This window comes from Papaver somniferum, chromosome 7, assembly GCF_003573695.1.
Source record: "Papaver somniferum cultivar HN1 chromosome 7, ASM357369v1, whole genome shotgun sequence".
NCBI lineage: Eukaryota > Viridiplantae > Streptophyta > Magnoliopsida > Ranunculales > Papaveraceae > Papaver > Papaver somniferum.
Genome location: NC_039364.1, coordinates 109931500 through 109947912, shown reverse-complemented (window position 1 = coordinate 109947912; position 16413 = coordinate 109931500). Strand labels below are relative to the sequence as shown.

Here is a 16413-nt window from a genome sequence, read left to right as displayed (position 1 = left end):
TGTTTCGTTTAAAGTTATGTATATAAAGCGGTTGAATAACTCGCTAGCAGACAGACTTGCTCGTAGGGCTAGGAAAAACAATCTTAAAGGTTTATGGTTTTCTCTTCTAAATGCTTTGTTTAGGAAGATAAACCTTAATATAATTTGTAACTCTCTTCTTTCTTAATGAATGGGTGTGTTTTTTAGAAAAAAATAAATAAAAAAATCGGTTAAAGTGTTGTAAATTTGGAACTCGGGTAATACAAATTTATATAATAGGTAGGATAATACTGTAAAAAACCCACTAAACACGGGACTAGATGCTTGTTTCCTACTACGATTCAAAACTAGGCGAAGAGTCTGTCTCTCCCTTCTTTGCAGGGCGAGAGATTAGTAAAAGCTCCATTACTACATTACCCTGAGAGTCGAGTTTCTGTCTCTGTCTAGGGTTTCATTTCAAAGATGTTTGGATTTGGAGCATCACCGGGGTTTGGTACCCCATCAACACCATCATTCTCACCTGGTGGTTTTGGCTCTTCTTCCCTTTTCTCCACACCACAAACTCAACAACAATCACCATTCAATCTTCAACAACAACAACAAACGAGTACTCCTACTCCTGGTTTTGGTTTTCAAACACCACAATCACAAAATCAACCATCTTTTGGTTTTCAAACACCACAAACACAACAAACACCAAATCAACAATCACCTTTTGGTTTCCTTAATCAATCAACAGCTCCTATTCCTCAATTTCAACCTCAATTAATTACTCAAATGGCTCCTGTTGCCCCTCTTCCTTATTCTCTCCCTGATCGTGATATCCAGGTACTGCTAATCCTAACCCTAAATCTTTGTAAAACCCTTTACACCAGCATATTTGTAAATTTTGTTTATTTTGTTTTGTGGTTTAGGCAATTGTTGATGCGTATAAAGAAGAACCAGGAAACCCTAAGTATGCATTTAAGGTTTGTTTTCTTGTTGAATTTTTAGAGATTTTGAAGTTGTAGGGTTTATGGTTTTTACTGAAATTCGGAGTTTAGGGTTTATTGAAATGTGTGTTACTGGTGTGGCTTTTTGTAGCATTTGTTGTTCAGTGTGACGGATCCAGCTGCAAGGATTAAACCTGCTGGAGTGTCGGATGTGAGTTCTTTTCTTCCTTCGGCGAGTCTTTGTTTTAGGTTTTTGGTGGGATTGAAGTTCTAGATTTTGTTTGTTAAAATTTGGGGATAGTTTTGAAAATACCAGATTATGTGGGCAGAGGCTATGGCAAAATTAGAAGGAATGGAGAGTGCTGACCGCGAACAATTATGGCCACAGCTTGTTCTTAGTTTCAAGGATCTGTCTGCACGCCTTAAGGTAATTTTTCTTCTTTTGATGGTATCACCTGTCCTTGTTGTTCAGCTATAATACATTTTATCAGATCCATATGAAATTTATCAGGGAGTCATCAACTCCATTATCTAAATTATCAACCTTGTCTTAGCTGCTAGAATTAGAATCAGCAGTAACTATTTAAAGAACTGGTTGAATTTTCTCTAGCCATCTTAGACGAATCCTGAATGTCAAATGGGAGTCAAACTCGGTATATGATAATTCGTAATGGGGAATATCTTGACATTTGTAGATGATTCAACTGTTACTTCCATGTTGTGATGTCTTGGTTGTTCCTGAAGTTGTTTGTGACTAACAAAGTGATAGTCATATGTGATAATTGGTGGATGTAACCTTGTTACCCTGCGTCTATATATATATTATTATCTATACGAAAGAACAAAAGGAAATCAATTATAACACATAAATCAGGTCATACTGGGTCCATAGCTCTTTTGAATTTGGTTGAGATACAATATGACAGATCAAAGATTGGACAAGCTCCAAAGGGCCAATAGTAGCAAAACTCAAACACTACGTTAATTCCAGAGGTTATACAACAGTTGTAGGGTGGCATTTGTACTCTTCCACATTTACTAAGTCCTTTAGAGAAGGTACATTGGCCTCTTCAAGTTAGATTCATGTAAAAGAACCCAGCTAGCCTTTTTTTTTTTTTTGTGTGTGTGTGTGTGTGTATGGTTGGTTACCTGAGTGGTTGCCACATCAATGCAGCTTCAAGATGAAGTTATACTTTCTGATGCAGAGAGGCTTCGGATGACCCAAAGCAATGTAAAAATGGTATGTATCTGATTTCTTTTGGTTGTTTTCTTTCCTCCTATGCATCTCAAGCATGACTAACTGCTAGGATTGCTGGTTACCATCTTATGATTTAAAGAAATACAATCTTCCCATAAACTTACGTACTATCTCTATTACAGCTTCAGAGACATTTTCAAGCAGATACTCTTCCAACTATACAAAGAATGCAGCAGAAAGAACAAAGTCTTCAAAGAAGGCTTTTGAGGGTGAGTATTTTCTTCTGCTTTACATTTTGAACTGAATAAAAAGAGGCAATGCATTTCCAACTTGGGTTTTGTTATCTTGTGCACCCATGCACAAGATAACAACCAATCATTGGCATGAGAAACTGTAAACAATAATAAAATATATGAGAGATGATGTAAATTTTGCATTTGTAGAGAGAGATTCAAAAAATCCATGAAAATTTTGCATTCTCCAATGCAAATGCATATTATCTCTCATGTATTTCATTGTTGTTTACAATTTCCCATGTCAATGATTGGCTGTTATCTCTCTCATAACAAAACCCTTCCTACTTTTATTGATATGTTTTTTCCTTTTCTTTTTTCATTTTGAGCACCTGTTTTCTCAAAGTCCGAACACTACATGGTCGAGGGAACTCTATTGCCACATGAGCCTTTATACACTTTCATTCTGATCGGTTCACTGGTTTGTTGATTTTTTATTTATTGTGTTTTACTGCTGACTTCTGTGACCTCCGGTGAACAGTTAATGAGAATACTAGAAGCCTTGGAGGGTAAGGGCTGTCGCCTGCCTTTAATGAAGGGTGAAGCTGAATTAGCTGAAAAAATAGCTGCAATCATTAGACAGGTCTCTATATTCTCTCTTCCAATGTATCTGTATGCATTATTACCCCCCTCCATTTCTTACCGAAAAGCTGACATGAGGAGTATTGGAATATATGCAGGTGAGAGGATCAGGTGCAGAACTGTCAAGGAGGGTTCACAATCTGCTCTCGATGTCTCGTGTTCAAGCAAATGGGACTGGTGGAGGTTCTGTTTATCTTCCTGGATCAACCAAGATACACGAAGAGAGTCTTGCTGACATGCAAGAGGTAAGAAATCAAACATAACAACGTAAGCATAAATAAAGCACAATGCAAGTGAGGTTTTGATCTTTTCTTTATATTTTCGTGCAGGTTCTGCAGCAGCAAACAGAGGCAATTGCACGGCTAGGAAATGTTTTGAAACGAGACATGAGGGATGTTGAAATCATAATGGCCGAGGACACAGAAATGACAGAATAAGGTGGTGACAAAAAGGAATGTGGCACATCCAGCCAGCCGAATACATTTTTGTCACTGTTGATTTTTTTAGTGATTTGGAAGGCGAACCTTTTGTCATAGTTGGCTTTACCTCCCCATATTGTGTTGTCTAACATGTTACTGGTTGTGAACACCTAAATCCATTAAGAGAGTTGTCTCATTTCTGACTTCTCGGCCTCTAATATAGTTGGCAGTCATTTGGTTAATACAGGACTTCTGAACATACACACCCAAAAGCAAAAAAGGAGAACTTGGTTGGTTTCATTGATGACTAGAAATGGAACAATAATGAACGTATATTCCTACAACGCCCACATAGGAACTGCTTACAGCACCAACCTAGGGGGGGCAAGTTATTCCCTAGGGGGGACTCCACTTTCTAACCTCTGTCCGAAAATCAGACTCCTAGCCGACTGGATTATTCCTAGTCGGTAATTGGTATTACACATGATATACATTGTTAAATAAATTGTATCAGAAGGACCATGAATCGAACTACTACGTTTATAGGGGTTTCTGATATCTTACGGTTGGCGCTTAATGAAGGCGATCATTTGCTTGAATACGAGATCATTAGCATTAGTGGCAAAAATGAAATCAAGATGACCATAATTGTTAATCAATTGAAGCTCAAGTTTATCTTTATCATGTTTCATTTCATCCACTAACTCATGAATATGGGAAGGTCCTTAGGAATGTTGCTTAGAATATATTCCGGAGGTGTTGGCTGTCCATATTTCTGAACGTTAGCGGTTACATAATCATATTTTGTCAGAGTCCCTTGCCTAACCGCTGCAGTATTATTCGAATAGTTAGAATTGAAAGAAAGAAGGATAAATCTTCATAATGTAGGAACTTACTTTGAGCTAAATGTAGGCAGTTCTTCATTGAAGTTGACTGAGGTTCCTTTCTAATGAACATATCGAAAGTAGAGGCATTGAGGCAGCAATTTACGCCTATGAATTATCAGTAGGCACCAAAACAGGATTAGTATTTCCCAAATTTTAAAATTGTTCTTGACTAAATAATTGGTTCACCTGTAAAACTCGAAGTCATGTCAAAACAATCCACCCCAGGTACAGAGCACAAAGACTCGAGATAGTCGGCTATACGGTCACTGTTCATGACATGATTAAATACCATCAAATGTCATTTGCAAAGCTAATCTAATATTCTCAAAACCAAGGAAGAAAACTACTGCTGCAAAAATCATTCTTACTCCATAGGATTGACTTCGGGAACCAAAGAGCTTTCCCACTGTTGAAAGAATAAAGAGGAGTCGCATATGTTTTAAGATGGAATGAAATTTCTTAAGATATGATGTTAAATGGTTTTGACTTTAGCATACCTCTCCAATGAAGATTTTAGAAGCAATAACACTAATTTGGCTCCCCATATGGTTCAAATAAGCAACAGGGCTAAGCAGTGCCACTGCTCTCAACTTGTCAAGAACTTGACAAGTACTGTTAGTTCCTAGTGAGAATGATGCCAATGCCATCAATGTTCCCTAATGACAATAAGTAAAACCGATTCAAGATTATAAGTACCCATCACAATGAAGCTTGATACTGGGTGGGTGTAGTATGTTTAAGTTCTCTACCCACTCACCAAAGAATGTCCAATATAATTAATCTTCTTCCCTGTTTGTCGGTTGACAAAACCCAAAAAAGCTGGAAGATCATATTGTACAAGTTCATCCCATGACCAATCCCAGTATGTCTGCCAATACATAACTATCAAATTTCTTGGTCAATTTCAAACAAACTAAGAGAGTAAACGTCATCCTGAAGTGAAGGAGTAGTACAGCAGCTGATGCATCAAGGGTTTCATGACCACGACTATATCTCGTTCCTCTGGTATTTGCAACCCAAACATCATAGCCACTATCAGCTAGTATGAATCCTAGAGATTGGTTCGGTAAATCCAGAAACCATGACGCTGCATCCTGCATAAAGCCATCATCAAATATATGGGAAGGAATATATTTTTCCAACGTAAGCAGGTAGAATAAGAGGAGAAATGCATACCAGAAATAACCCATGTTGCAAGAAGGCTGGTTGCTTGGTCTTTACATCACCATTAGCGCTGTTGACTCTATGAAGGGTAAGAATATAACCATCCTTGGTTTTCACCTGCAAATACATGTCACCTGCAGTATTAGTATTGAAGATGCACCGCACGTATTCGCATTATTAGTTTCACATTACGAGAATTAAGTCGAGAATCATACAGTGTATTCCTGGCATTTGTAACCAAGTTTCTTGATCATAGACTCACACAATCCACCAGATGTCAACGGTGTTTCCAGAGCCGGCCCTGGAGCACTAGCTAATAAGTCTCTGCCTCTAGAAACGACACCACCAAGTCTCTTACCATAAGCTCCGCCAGGCTCATTAAAAGCAGCAACAAAGACTAGCAGGAATAAGAAGCAATATTGGACGAGACCCATTTCTTCTTCTTTTGGTACTAGTTTATGTATTAAACTACTTTGGGTGAAAATTTACTGCTTCTTTAAGAATTTTACGGCAGATAAAAAAACATCTTGAAGATTTCACAGATGGAGTTTCTCTGGAGCTAAAACCTGAGATTGTTTGTTGTCGCATTGGTGTAGAGTTAAGGCAATTGATCACCATGTCCAATTTCACCTCCTTGTGTGAAATGGAGGAATGGGAGAGAGAAAAAACCGGTCAGATTTTGTTGATTTGGGTAAATTTGAATTGTGGTAGAAGTGAAAATTTTGTTTTCAACCACCAATTCCGTTATATCATTCCTTTTAATAGTAAATATGAAAATCCGTATTAGTTGGCATCAATTATCATTACTGGTGCGGAAGAACATTGCACATGAATTTACATTTTCATGGTTTTATTAGTAAACAGAACTTATGAATGCAGGAATATAGATACATATAAATTTTATCGCAAGGGCAATGAATTGAACTACCGATTTTTTGTCTTATACTTGACGTTTGAAGAAGGCGATCATCGAGTTGTACACGATATCCTTAGCAGTAACACCCATTATGAAATCAGCATGAGCAAAATCCTTGACAAACTGAACTTGAAGTTTATCTCCGTCGTGTAGTTTAAGACTATCCATCAGTGATCCGACGTCTCTTGGGTCTGCTAGTGAATCTTGACCTCCATAACTCATGAACAAAGGAAGGTTCTTAGGAATGTTGGTTAAGTCATATACTGGTGGCTTTGGTTGTCCATAATGTTGAACGTTAGCATTTGCATTACCATAATCATATTTTGTTAGCATCCCGTTTCTGACCGCTGCGTAATATTCATACGGAGAATTCAATAAACATAATCATGCAAAACAAACAAGTACAGCTTTCAAATGTATAATGTAGGGACTTACTTTGAGCTAAATGCACCATGTTCTTTGTTGCGGTTGATTGAGGTTCATTTCTCAAGAATAAATCAACAGTAGAGGAATTGAGACAGCAATTTTTGCCTGAAAATTATCAGTAATCGTCAGCATATGCTTTGTATTCCCTAATTTTTATGGCGAAACTGTACTTGGTTTACCTGTAACAGCTGTTATAAGGTCATAACAATCCATCCCAGGAGTAGCACATATAGCCTTGAGAAAATTGGCAACTGGTTCTCTGTTTTCAATTCATAAAACATTAAACTTAGAAACCAAATCCATCATATTTCTTTTACAGAACTTATTTAAAAAATCTGAAAATCTATCATTAGAAAAGTCAGAATATGATTCTTACTCGTTAATATTGAATTCCGCAACAAATGTGGTAACCATCTGTTGAAAGAATAAAGAATCAATACACATTTCTTAAAACATGACAATTCAACGGTATCAACTTTTGCTTACCTCTCCGACAAAGGCTTTAGCAGCAACAACACCGAGGGCGGTACTCATATGGCTCAAATAAGCAACAGGGCTAAGCAACGCAGCTGATCTCAACTTGTCAACAACTCGACTACTACTCCCTTGAGAGAATGATGTCAATGCCACCAATGTTCCCTAATGGTAATAAAATTGAACCGGGGCTATAAGGAATAGTTGTTACAGTGAAATTAGATAATAGATTTAGTTTAAATTTGCCAACTCACCAAAGAATGTCCAACATAATGAACTTTTTTCCCTGTTTGTTTGTACACGAAATCAAATGTAGCTGGAAGATCAAATTGTACTATCTCATCCCATGACCAATTCCAGTAAGCCTGGCACAATCAATCATCAGATTTATGTTCAGTTTTAAGATAAACTGCAATTTTCTGAAATGAAAAATCAAAAGATTTAAATCTGTAAATGTTTTTTTCTAATAGAGTTGTTGAGGAGTAGTACAGGATGTGAAGCATCGAGGGTAGCATGGGCACGACTGTATCTCGTTCCTCTGGTATTAGCGACCCAAACATCGAACCCACTATCGGCTAAGATGAACCCTAGAGATTGGTCCACTGAATTCAGAAACCATGACATTCCATCCTGCACATATAGAAACATCATCAATTCTGATTAAAAAAAAAAAAAAACATCATCAATTCATTTATCAAAAAAAAGTCGTCTGGCATCAGCTGGTACATGACTTGACCTGACTTGACTTGACTGAGCACCATTGAGTACTTTCAGTCAGGAAATCAAACCACAGGACCACAGACAAACACTGTCTTGAGTCAAAGATTACATCATCAGATTTTTCTTTATTAATGCCCCACTCTCAAATAAAGAAGGGCATTGAGAATCACAGACAAAGAAAACCGGTTTTTGGGCTTGAATGGGGTGGATTAAGCCAGACATAGAAACGGAATCTTTATAAATCTGTGCAGAGAAAAATTCTGACTGAACTTTCAGGAGAGGGATCCATTTCCAATGTGAACAGATTGAATTTAGAAATTTCCAGTATGACTATGTTGGAAATGAATGAATGATGCCAAATTGCATTACCATCAGCTGCCTCCAGTTTATGTTTTTTTTTCTTTTTTTTTTTTTTTTGCAAATATTAGACTTTCTTTGTTGTTGCTGGAATTGTAGAACAAAAAAAAATCTGTTTTGGTCGCATTGCGTCCATTGGAGGATGGATAGAACTACAGTCTAGAAGAAGAGGAGAAAAATGCATACCACCAATAGTCCATGTTGCAGTAAGACTGGTTGTTTGATCTTTCCATCACCATGACCTGCACGACCCTCTGAGATTCTTTGAAGACTAAGAACGTAACCATCATCAGTTCTCACCTGTAAATACATTTGATTAAAAGTATTAGCAATCAAATCGTGAATGCACGAGGAGTGATCATTATAGTAATGGGGTTTAGAGTTGAGGATCATACATTGAATTCCTGGCATTTGTAACCATGTATTGTGACTGCAGACTCGCACAATCCAACAGGTACAGGTGCACTAGGTGCTCCTCTTCCCCTTCCTCTATGTCTAGCTAGAGCGTTACTACTAACTGAAGCGCCACGGCTTGAAGCGTAAGCTTGAGGAAACTCATGAACAAGGAAGATTAGGACTGCTAACACAAAGAAGCATTGGATTAGACCCATTTCTTTTTCTTCTTCTTCTTCTTCTTCTTCTAATTCTGGTACTCCTAGTACTCAATGAAATTGAAGTGAAGTTGTTTTTGTGTGAATGGAACTGGGAAATGGGTGTATTCCCTTTTTATAATGGAACAAATAAGAATAGTGACAAACCAAAGCCATGATTTAAAAAGATGCACAAAAAAATAAAGAATGTGTTGCTTTTAAAACAATCTAAACCACAATACTCCATTATAGGATGTGTGAAAAGGGGCTGAGAAACTTTGCAGTTTAAACTTTAAACTGATTTTGTAAGTGGGAAAAGGGATTTGAGAATTCTACACAGACAGGAAAAATCAGAAGATTTATCAGAAATGGAGTTTAATTACCTTATCTGGTGCTAAAAGCTCAGATTGATGCCTTACACGTTGTCCCACTGTGGTAGGGAGTTAGGACAGTGGATGTGGCTCCCACCATTATTATGTCCTTCCTCTTCCTCATTACTCCCATTGAATCCTTATCACCAACTAATTATTCTCTCTTAGAATCCTTGATTTTAGTTGGCTTTGGCTAAGCCAGGAACTTACCGTTGCATAGGGGATCAAAATGAAAAAGAGGCATAGGAGTGGGGAAAATGCGGATTTCCATCATCCGTGTGCCAAACCTTCATGACATAATCTCCGTCTTTTTAAATAAATTGGACCATACTTCCTAGCTCTAGGTACTATGAACCGTGGGACAAAAGAAAGATAACCCTATATTTTGCTTCTTTAGTCCAACGGAATCAGCAACAGAACCCACTTGATTGACCATTTGAAATTTGATGGCCCATTTCTTTGTCAATTAGCTTCATCTTTTAGCACCAACAAACAGACTGAGGTGAAGCAGTGTAACAATGGGATCGCTAGAGTGTACGCATATTCCTCGTAGAACTTGGAAGTCATCTTTTGATGTCAAAACTATGAGGTAATGGGAGAATATAGTCATGACTCATGTCGATGGTATAAACTCAGCAGTAGAAAAATATATCTTTTTAAGCCCGTTTCCATGAAAATCAAAGATCATGGTCCAAATATGGACTGATTTATAATTTGCACTTGAGCTCATGATGTTAAACAACAAACAAACAATCTACAACACCAAAAATAAGAAACAGAAAAAAGAGAGGACGAAAAGAAATAATAAACAAAGGAAAATTCTAACCATTAGTTCTTTGTTACCATCATCATCATCCTAACCATCAATTCTACAACTGGATACATACAATAGGAAATCAAAGCTATGAACTCATTCATGGGTCTTCGGCAAGTGGCAATTCCTTCTATCACCCAACAATCCAAAGGATAGTTAAAATACCAAACTCTAAAACAGATCTCCTAAGAAGGATTAACGGCACTCGCGAGTTTAATTAATTTAAGACAGTAATAACTGTGCTAAAATGTCATGCTAGTATATTCTAAAGCAAACTCTAGGGTGCTAATAAGTGTGGTAAAGCAAACTCTAGGGTTTCACGAGAGGAAGCTCCGGTTTTTTCTTACTACCTTTTCTCTTTTGCGTTCTTTAGGTTTTCTTTTGATTTTGCGCTCTAATGGCGCAAAATCAAAATAACAATCCGTCTGTTTTAGGCAACCAGTTTGATGATCAAGTAAGAAGAAATCATACACGCAACAGGCGTGTCTATGTTCCAAAAACTAATGTTGCAAACCCTAGTTCATCTGCGAATAGGAATTAGCTCGAAGATGGCAACCGCGTGAATGGGAATTTGATTGAAGATGGAAATCATGGCGTGCATAAGGAAGGTACATATGCGGCTATATTAAAGAACAGATCACATGTTTTATCAAAGATTGATGCTGAGACGCTCTCTCACCCCCCAGTTCGTTCTACAATGAACAATGATGTTTTGATTAAAATCCCGCGGAAGACTCATGCTAGAATTGAGGTCGTGTGGAGGTTTAGTTTGGTTGGGCGTTTGATTTTTTTCAAAACCCTAAAATTCGAGGATGTTAAAAAAGAATTATTGAATCAATAGAAGCTATCAGGTTCGGTTCAATTTATTCCATGGAAGAAGGGATATTTTGTTATTAAGCTAGACAATGAAGATGATCGAAAACGAGTAAGCTATGATGGCCCGTGGAAGATTAAATCTGAAACTGGGTTCCAACAGCTTAAAATTCATCCATGGACGCCTATGTTTGATCCGGGGAAGGATAAGATTACTAGAGCTGCAGTTTGGGTTCGTTTCATGGCTTTGCCAATGGAGTTTTGGGATGAAGAGACGATTTTTCGAATGGCAAGAGGGCTTGGAAAGCCGGTTTCTGTTGATCCGTGAACTCTGCATCATGAATATGGTTACTTTGCTGCTGCTTTGATTGATATAGATTTCTCTCAACCTTTAGGAAGGATTTTGATTGATGGTGAAGAGAATGAAGAAATTTTTGTTCAAGATTATGAAATTTTAAACATGCCAAATTTTTGTGATTATTGCAAATCTATTGGCCATAAGAAATCTGATTATAGAACAAAAAAGTATGATGATTTGAAAGACAAGGCTGATGAAGAAACTGATCCTGAGATAAAAAAAATCAATTGAAGCTGGCATGGATGATCTTAAGAATTTCTGGCAAAAAGAAAGAATTCCTAAAAATAAGAACATGCCAGAAGATCCACCGCTACAACCAATTCTGGAGAAAGATCAAGCAAACAAACCTGGAGATGATCCAAAAACAATGAAGAATCTATCAATCCTTGAGATGGCTACTGGAAAACATACAATTTTCCCCGAGAATAGTGCTAGTAATGGTGAAAAATTGGGTGAAGAAGGTAATAAATCAGAGATGCACAACGATGGTGCGTCTTTGTCCGTGCGGCACAATGATGGTGCGTCATTATCTGAGGTTCGCAATGATGGTGCTGTCCATTATGTGCAGCACAATGATGGTGCCAACGATGATGGTGCGTCCCATCCTGGGATGCGCAATGATGGTGCAGAATCAGTTTTGCGCAATGATGGTGCAGAACTTGCGGAAACTGTGCAAGATAATTTGAGCAAGAAGGATGATGCTACTCTGGAGATGCAAGAGATGGAAGCTTATAAGATTTATGAGGCCATGAAAGAGGCAGCACGACAACGTGAGGTTGATGCTGAAGTTGCTAGAATTCAACAAGAGATGGCTAAGACAAGGCTAGAGAATTTGAGAAAGAAGGTTTTAGAATTGCAACAGGCCGCAACTCAACCAAGCTTGGTTAATATCATTGAAAGTGAACCTGTAGATACTATGGTAGCATCTTGTTCTCCAGCTGCTAGTCCAACTCCTATGGATGATCATGATGATGCTAGTTTTACTGATGCCACTAAAACTTCAAGAAGATATACTCCGGCTAAATCTTTAGAGAACTTAACGCTTTCTAATAGATTTGAAACTGGGACCGAAGAAACTGATGAGGTAGTTATTGAAACTGATGATGAAGTTGCAGATACGGTGGATAAGGTATCAACAAATACTTCCAAGGTAGTTGAAGATGATGCAAGAAATTTGGAATTACTTGCTAAAAAAGAATTGGATGAGCGTGAGAAGAAGGAATTAGCTGACAAGAAGAAAAAACAAAAAGTTACTAAAAAGAAGACTATTACTGTGGCAAATGTTAGTCAAGTTCAAACACGAGGCGGTAGATCTTCCAGACAGGGTTCGTCAAGCCCTTCGAAGAACAGAGTTAATTAATGCGTGTCTTTTATTGGAATGCTCAAGGCTTGGTGGTGGGCCTCAAAGATGGGTATAAAAATTAAGCGCAATAAAAACGGGGGCCTACAGTAATACCGCAAGTGCACGGTCGTCAGTTGTAGCTCGTGCAAGTACGGGTCGATCCACAGAGATTGGGAGTGTTTTGAGTTTTCTAGCTAATTGGGTTCCTAAATTGCTATTGGGCTATGAAGCCTTTTGGCTTAAATTGGGCTTTGAGTACTAATGGGTTTGTTCACAATAAAATGAACTGAGCTTGGGCTCAGTTGGTCTCTGAAGTGTAACTGGGCTTTGGCCTTACAGTGAGTTCAGGCTTTTGGGTTAAGCCCACAATTGATTGAATTGGGCTCAGCTTTTGAATTTGGTTCAAACCTGGGCTTGGTCTTGAACTGGGCCTCAATGAACTAAACCTTGGGCTTTTGTTTTGGTCTTCTGATGAGCTCAAGTTGTGCTCTGGGCTTTTGGGCTCAATGGGATTGAGCTAAAAATGGACTGTGGCTGGACTTGAGGATCTGTGGCTTAGTGAACTGTGGGCTTGGGGAGGAAGCAGCAACAGCAGCAGTGGGGGAAGGAAAGCAAAACAGTGGCCAAAGGCCAAAGATGGAAGCAAACCAGAGAGGCAACAGAGTTGCAGGAACAGCAAAAACTAAACAGATTAAAAACTAAACAGCAACAAAACAGTGAACAAAAACAAAACAAAATGGAGCAAAGTGAAAGTGACACAAAGGCAATTAGCCTAAGGCAGGGGGGATGGTGAAGCTAACATGGAGCAAAACTAAGGCAAGAATACAGGCATACTAAAAGAATGGGAAGAGAATTAACTTGCTATGAGCACTAATTTCTCCCAATGCTCAATCAACAGTGCAACCTAAGCATACACAAATAGAATGGCAAGATAATCAGCTTGCTATGAGCACTGATTTCTTCCATTGCACAATCAGTTCAATGCTTCAAAGGTATCTAGCCTAGCATTCCATCAAACTAACAGCAAATTAAACACATTAACATTACACAAACATCAACAAGAACATAACAAATTAACAAGATATGAAACCAAGCACATTAACAGTAACTTAAACAGGATATGAAAATACATGAAATTAAAACTAACACACATGAACAGAAATGAGTTTGAGCTGAAATTGAAAAGAGAAAAAAACATTAACATTAACAGGACATGAAAGTCCTGGATGCCGGCTAATCCAAGCATACCCTCTCACACACACCCACAGTCCCAATTTATACCCAATTACAAGTTAGGGTTCTTCCCAAAAAATCCCTAAAATCAAACAGAAATTAGGTAAATTGTTTCTACCTAATTTGACAGTACAAATCAGACCCATATCTTCTAATACTCTCCCTAACAGAAAATTAGGGTTCTTTAATAAATTCCCCCAAATCAGAAAATTTAGGGTTTGGTAATTCTTACCCATAGTGATGTGATTACACGCTACTGACTTCGACCCACGCCTCTAATTGTTCTCCTGATGTTATCCACGCCTCCAATTGCAACTTTATTTCACCTAATTTGTCAATTTCACCTCTAGGGTTCCTGACATGGGAGAGGCGTGAAATTGAGTGATTAGGAGGACATAGAGTTGGTGAAATGGGAAGTAATGATGTGGGTTAGGGTTGTTGAGTGATTTGAGAGCTCGTACTGAGATGGTGGTGGTGGCAGATGGAGTGGGTGGCGGAGCAGGTGGTGGTCATGGGGTTTGCAGTGAAGAAGAGGGGAGGAAGAAGAAGGAGCCCGATAGAAAATAGGTTAGGGTTTGTTTGGTTTTTGGGTATAGGTATTAGGTTTTTAGAGTGTTGAGCGGCTTCATCAAATTTTGATGTTCTGTGACTCTGAGCTGCGGGATGCGGAGATGGTTGGTAGATCTAACGGTGAGATGAGAGATGAATCGATGCAACCGTTGGATTTTGAAACACAACGAAGTCAACGGTGTTAGATGATGTTAGGTACTGTAGTGTTAAGCGGAAGTATCGAGATTTGATGCGCAGGCAAAGAATCGACCGTAGGATCTAAATGTGATCTAATCTGAAGGATTGGAATTTAAGCGCTGTGGTGTTTGGCAGAGACTTCAGATTTTGATGATCTATGAATGAGCGACCGTAGGATGATGAGTTGGATCCAATCTGACGGCTGAGAATGGAGGCGGTTTTGGTTATAGAAAATGGGTTTGGGTAAGGGTTTTGGGCCTTGGGTATGCCAAGCCCATATCTTCTTTAAGAGCAATTCTTCCTTCTTGAGCCCATTTCTAGTCTTTTGGGCTTATGCGCACCATTCTTCGCGGCTTCCTTGCGTAATTTCTTCCGGCTTTTCACTACTCTTCAGCTCTTTTCTGCTCCGCAAGTCATCCAGACTTTATTTATTACCTAAAAATGCAAAATTAATTAATAAAAATATTTATTCTTGAAAACAATGAAAATACAGAATATGGGATAAAATGTAGAATTAATGCATAAAAGATGAGTTAAATGCCAGCAAAAAGGGATAAATATATACAATATTTGGCACTCATCACTTGGCTAAAGATGGTGCAAGGGCCAAGTTGAGTGAGCTTTACCGATTGCACAATCCTGATGTAATATGTATTGCGGAGCCGCAGGTTCCTTTCACTACACGTTTTGTTAGGAATTTAAATTTGCTTGATTTTTGTGAAGATGTTATTACTAATGAGGTGAATGGTGAGAGAGGTTGGGTCTTTTGGAGGAATTCTCTGGCAAGGCCGAATGTTCTATCCTCTTCAAAACAAGCTATCACTTTGGATTTTTCTGGTGATTATATCACGGCTGTGCATGCTTCTTCTGACGCGGTGGCAAGGAGATCTCTTTGGCGTCAACTTGGGTTGGGATTTATTTCTATTCCGTGGTTGGTGTTGGGTAATTTTAATTGTGTTTTTCATTTGGATGAAAAGAAGGGTGGAAGGCCGATTAAAGAAATTTATATGTGAATTTCGAAGTTAGATCTCTGACAATGGTTTGGTGGAAGCACATGCTATTGGGAAGAAATATACTTGGTCTAATTGTCGGAGTGGCATACATAGAATCGTTTCTAAACATGATAGGGTTGTTATTAATGATGCTTGGTATGATGAGTATGCTAATTGGAGGTGCAAATCTATGCCAAGAATTTGCTCTGATCATTCCCCTCTTTTTGGTTTTGCTATTGACAGTCCAAGGCCAACTAGGGCTCCTTTTAGAATTCAGAAAATGTGGCTTTCTCATCCATTTTTTTGGATTTTGTAAAGGAAAATTGGAGTGCTAGGCTGGATGGTGCGCCTCCTTTTGTTTTCACGTCTAAGTTGAAGAGACTGAAGGATGCATTGAAGATTTGGAATACAACTGTGTTTGGGGATGTTCAGTTTCGCTTAAAACAAGCGGAATTGAATCTTGATAAGGAGAATGATATTATGGATCAAAATGTTAGGTGTGAGTTGCAATTTTTGAAGGTTGCCGATGCTAGGAAAGCTGTTGATGAGGTGCGAACTGAATTGGCAGTTATGCTTAAGAAAAAATCGAGAACTAGTTGGTTGGAAGATGGTGATCAAAATACTCGATTTTTCCACAACACCATACGTATGAGGAGAAGCCAAAACACAATCTCTGAATTGAAGATTTCTATTAACTCTACTTTGTTTTTGCAGGATGAAATAAAAGATTGCATTGTTGATCACTACCGTGCAAAATTCAATGGTGGAGGTGTGCATATTGATCCAAAGTTGTTTGAATATGAGCA

The 16413-nt window shown here is 38.3% G+C and overlaps 2 protein-coding genes and 1 pseudogene across 2 annotated transcripts; 1 reads left to right on the top strand and 2 right to left on the bottom strand.

Annotated features, from left to right (window-relative positions):
- The first annotated feature begins 296 nt into the window (after positions 1-296).
- LOC113298104 (nuclear pore complex protein NUP54-like) lies at positions 297-3608 on the top strand. The gene is made up of 9 exons (XM_026546775.1): positions 297-807; positions 894-947; positions 1063-1122; positions 1228-1338; positions 2086-2151; positions 2292-2378; positions 2884-2985; positions 3083-3229; positions 3314-3608. The coding sequence occupies exons 1-9, from the start codon at positions 442-444 to the stop codon at positions 3419-3421; spliced, it is 1101 nt and encodes a 366-aa protein (XP_026402560.1). The 5' UTR covers positions 297-441; the 3' UTR covers positions 3422-3608.
- A 66-nt stretch (positions 3609-3674) lies between these two features.
- On the bottom strand, positions 3675-6130 carry LOC113298103 (annotated as a pseudogene).
- A 107-nt stretch (positions 6131-6237) lies between these two features.
- Positions 6238-9185, bottom strand: LOC113298102 (triacylglycerol lipase 2-like). The gene is made up of 9 exons (XM_026546774.1): positions 8743-9185; positions 8534-8647; positions 7760-7900; positions 7525-7635; positions 7283-7435; positions 7173-7210; positions 6976-7055; positions 6806-6901; positions 6238-6717 (listed from the first exon to the last, which is right to left on the bottom strand). Exons 1-9 carry the CDS (start codon positions 8956-8958, stop codon positions 6395-6397), a joined length of 1272 nt encoding a protein of 423 aa, XP_026402559.1. The 5' UTR covers positions 8959-9185; the 3' UTR covers positions 6238-6394.
- Positions 9186-16413: the final 7228 nt, after the last annotated feature.

Excerpts from the sequence above, each read along its gene's own strand:
- LOC113298102 (XM_026546774.1), bottom strand. The coding sequence starts at position 8,958 with ATGGGTCTAATCCAATGCTTCTTTGTGTTAGCAGTCCTAATCTTCCTT. Across the intron at positions 7,056-7,172 it reads GCGGAATTCAATATTAACGA|AGAACCAGTTGCCAATTTTC; the intron begins GTAAGAATCATA and ends AATTGAAAACAG. Across the intron at positions 6,718-6,805 it reads CATGGTGCATTTAGCTCAAA|CGGTCAGAAACGGGATGCTA; the intron begins GTAAGTCCCTAC and ends AATATTACGCAG.
- LOC113298104 (XM_026546775.1), top strand. The coding sequence starts at position 442 with ATGTTTGGATTTGGAGCATCACCGGGGTTTGGTACCCCATCAACACCA. Across the intron at positions 948-1,062 it reads ACCCTAAGTATGCATTTAAG|CATTTGTTGTTCAGTGTGAC; the intron begins GTTTGTTTTCTT and ends GGCTTTTTGTAG. Across the intron at positions 1,339-2,085 it reads ATCTGTCTGCACGCCTTAAG|CTTCAAGATGAAGTTATACT; the intron begins GTAATTTTTCTT and ends ACATCAATGCAG.